The sequence below is a fragment of the Palaemon carinicauda genome, chromosome 4 (assembly GCF_036898095.1).
Source record: "Palaemon carinicauda isolate YSFRI2023 chromosome 4, ASM3689809v2, whole genome shotgun sequence".
In the NCBI taxonomy this organism is placed as follows: Eukaryota; Metazoa; Arthropoda; class Malacostraca; order Decapoda; family Palaemonidae; genus Palaemon; species Palaemon carinicauda.
In genome coordinates, this window is record NC_090728.1 from 115696596 (window position 1) to 115700705 (window position 4110).

At 41.7% G+C, this 4110-nt stretch overlaps 1 protein-coding gene across 1 annotated transcript; it reads left to right on the forward strand.

Annotated features, from left to right (window-relative positions):
• Positions 1-2087: 2087 nt before the first annotated feature.
• Positions 2088-2516, forward strand: LOC137639626 (putative nuclease HARBI1). Its single transcript, XM_068371884.1, has one exon. The coding sequence runs from the start codon at positions 2088-2090 to the stop codon at positions 2514-2516; it is 429 nt and encodes a 142-aa protein (XP_068227985.1).
• The last annotated feature ends 1594 nt before the right edge of the window (positions 2517-4110 follow it).

Below are 4110 nucleotides of genomic sequence, written 5' to 3' on the forward strand. Positions count from 1 at the left end.
CACACACGCTATGAACTAGCCTGCTTAGCTCTAGAGGATTGGGCAGCCAGGATAGGCCCACATGGTTACTTTTTTGGTACTTATTAAATAAATTTGTTACGTTACCGGGTAGCAAGTACAATTGGCAGCCTACATCTAATTTTGAAAATGCCAAATTTCAGTACTTTTTATTTTCTTTATTTCTTATATAATTTAAATCTATGAAATCTGATTCGAAATAATCATATGAAGGAAAGTGATAAGCATTCTCTGGCGGCTTCTACGTGGTAGTGGTGGTGATTTCTCTCGAAGCCACTATAGGATTGCCTTTTCCGTTTATCCCCATTAATCCGAGAGTCCAAGTGTCTCCTTGAAGGATTATACAAAATGGATTTTTAGACCTCTCCGGAGATTTTCTCATGCTGAAGCACTAGTACACTTTAAATTAGGCATACTTGTTTTCGCGTTAAATTACATAAATGTGAAAACGATTGTGAATATATAAGCGAAGAGACAATATGAGAGATATACAGTTAGTAGAATTATCAGTAGCTACTTTATTCATCTTTTATCCATATCTTACACCTTCGTTTTTTCCTATGAAGAGAATTTATAAAACTCAATAAAAATATTATTATTTTTTTTCACTTGTTTCATTATCCTTTTACTATCAGAATACAAGATACTATTGCACAAATAAGGCAAAATACTGTGAGGTTTTAGAGATAAAATATACTATGAGAAAGGAGAGGAGATTTAGGGATATCATGACTTGGCAAATTAAAATGTGAGGGGGAAACCTAAAATAAAAATCAATAAAATGCATATCAAAAAAATGTGAAATGCAATCAGTTTATATTTATAATATAAAAAGCCCTGAGATCAGGACACGAGGTATGGAATACTGTACTTTTCAAAATAGTTGAGTCAATCCGGTCGGCATGCTAGACTGTGCCCCCACACGAACGAGACTGGTGGGCCAACACTGCCAATCGCGACGGGATTGCCCTGTCCGGTCCAACTTGCTTACAGGATGAGAGGACAGGCTAATCGTGGCTGGTTTGTCCTGTTTACCCATCATAGGGCACCCTGACACTTGCACGAATTTTTGCCACGAATTTGTCGTGGCAAATCGTGCCATTTTGGGGCACGAACCGGGAGGCTCCCACACTGTTCACGGCAAGTTCACGCATAGTTCAAGATGAGTACACGACGAGTTCACAAATAGTTCACGAATGTGTGCCCGTTCGTGTCCATATTGACACGAAGTGGCACGACGAGTTCACACATAGTTTGCGCATAGTTTGCGCACTTCCTGCATTGGCACGACGAGTTTCGGCAATTTAGATGGTGTCGTGCCGTTTTGCCCACGCCATATAAAAATGGGGCTTCTCCAACCCTTGGTCATTCTTGGATTGGCTTTGGAAGAGACAACCATGCTTACTGTCAGAGACACCATTGCAAAAAGGAGAAGATTCATATACCTGGCAGCTGCTCTAGCCATTGTTGACGAGCAGCAGAAAAGGCTGACAGAGGCATTGGAGCAACAAAAGGCAACCCTACCTCGAAGAAAGACACAAAGGAAAGTGTGGGTCAGGGAATGGTTAACCAGAAGACACGAGTTTGGACAGTATGACATTCTACTGACAGAACTCCACAAGGCCGATCAAAGGGGCTACAAAAATTACCTCAGAATCACAGGTGACCCGTTCCAAGAGATGGTTGAGAAGTTAATCCCTCACCTCCAGAATCAGTCCACCTTCATGAGAGAACCGCTTCAAGTTGGACTCAAGCTGGCTGCCACCCTCTGCTTTTTAGCCACTGAAAATTCCTATTAAAGTCTGCAGTACAGCTTCAGGGTTGAAGCAAGTACCATCTGCAAGTTCATACCTGCGGTGTGTATAGCCATCATCGCAGTCTACGAGGACGAAGTGCTGTGCTGCCCCTAAACTGAAGAAGAGTGGAAGGAAGTTGCTGCCAGGTTCAGCTCCAGATGGAATTACCACAATTTTCTGGGGGCTCTGCACGGAAAGTACATCGCCATAAAGAAGCCACCCAATGCTGACTCTTACTACTACAACTACAAGGGCCTCCACAGCATTGTACTGATGGCAGTGGCAGATGCTACCTGCAAGTTCCTCGATGTGGATGTTGGGGCAGAGGGTGGTGCTTTGGATGGAGGAACATGGAGTAACTGGTCCCTGCATGATGCTTTAGAAGAGAACAGAGCCGGAGTGCCTCAACACAAACCACTCCCTAATGATGACCACCCAGTGCCCTATCACTTCGTAGGGGATGACGCCTTTGCTCTCCGAACCTGGATGATGAAACCATTCTCCCATCGGTCACAAGTCCTACGAGAACGCATATATAGCTACAGGCTGTCTCGTGCCCGAGGAGTCGTGGAGAATGCCTTTGGAATTTTATATCAGAGGTTCCGTTGCTTCTTGACGACGATGCATCAGCACCCCGACACCATCAACCTGATCACCATGTGTGCCTGCGTCCTGCAGGAGATCCGGAAAAACGTGATCTGATCCCGGGTAGAGGGAGGACCGAGCGACACCTGCAGGGGCTGCTGTCTCTAACTGGCCATCATACCCAGAAGGATGCAAAGGATCAGCGAGACTACCTTTCATATTACTACATGTCCCCTGCTGGTGCTGTCCCTTGGCAAGAAAAAATGGTAGTAGCTCCATGACCTGCATCCACAGTTGTTCCATTTTTTGAAATAAAAGAAACGTTTATTTTTCGTGTTTTTTTTTCTTTTTTGGTTGCCCTTTATTTTTTTTAAATAAGAAAACATTTCATTTACATGAAAACAGCAAACATCAAATATGTACAAGTATCGCAGTCCAATTATTTACAAATATTTACAAGTGTCTCATCTCAGTCAGTGTACTTGCTGGTAGTAGCTCCATGAGCTGCATCCACAGCTGTTCCATTTTTGAAATAAAAGAAACGTTTATTTTTCGTGTTTTTTTTCTTTGCCCCTTTTTTTGGAATAAGAAAGCATTTTATTTGCATGAAAACCACAAACATCAAATATGTACAAGTATCACAGTCCAATTATTTACAAATATTTACAAGTGTCTCATTTCAGTGTCCTTGCTGGTAATAGCTCCATGAGCTGCATCCACAGTTGTTCCATTTTTTTAAATAAAAAAAACGTTTATTTTTCGTGTTTTTTTTTTGTTGCCCTTTATGTTTTGGTTTCTTCTTTCCTTTTTATTTGTTATTTATTTGTTTTTCGTTTCCATTTCCTTTCACTTTATTTTAAGTTTAAAGAGGAAATAAGTGTTTTGAAATAAGAAAGCATTTCATTTACATGAAAAGAGCAAAAATCAAATATGTACAAGTATCATAGTCCAATTATTTACAAATATTTACAAATGTCTCATCTCAGTCAGTGTCCTTGCTGGTAGTAGCTCCATGCGCTGCATCCACAGTTGTTCCATTTTTGAAATAAAATAAACGTTTATTTTTCATGTTTTTTTTTTTTTGGCCCTTTATTTTTTTTTGTTTATTTTTCTTTCATTTTTTTCTTTTTGATTTTCTTTCACTTTATTTTAAGGTTAAAGAGAAAAATAAGTGTTTTGAAATAAGAAATCATTTTATTTACATGAAAACAGCAAACATCAAATATGTTCAAGTATCACAGTCCAATTATTTACAAATATTTACAAGTATCTCATATCAGTCAGTGTCCTTGCTGGTTGTGGTACCGCTGCGTGGGATACCCGATAGACTGGTGGGGTGTTGAGTTCCTTGGAGGTTTAGAGGGATGATGGTGACATGCCCTCTTCTAGGTTGCTCTCGACGGACCCTGGGGTCAGGACTGGGAAGCTGAGTGGTGTTACAGGTGTCTTGAATGTGGCTGACAGCGATGACACTGGAGGTGTTGGTGAAGGAGCCTGTTCAAGGGTGGCTGACGATACTAAAGTTGTTGGTGAAAGAGCCTGGACAAGGGTGGCTGATGGTGCAGGTGGCATCCCTGGTTGCCACTCCATGGTACAGGGTCAGGAGGACTGGAATGAAGACTGTGGTGACTGGGGCGGCATCCAGGTTAGTAGTGATGGCTGACTGGCTGGACGATGCTGCTGAGGCTGCTGTTGCTGCTCTGGTGGTGGC

What these genes read in the sequence shown, in the direction of transcription:
- LOC137639626 (XM_068371884.1), top strand. Translation starts at nt 2,088, where the DNA reads ATGGCAGTGGCAGATGCTACCTGCAAGTTCCTCGATGTGGATGTTGGG.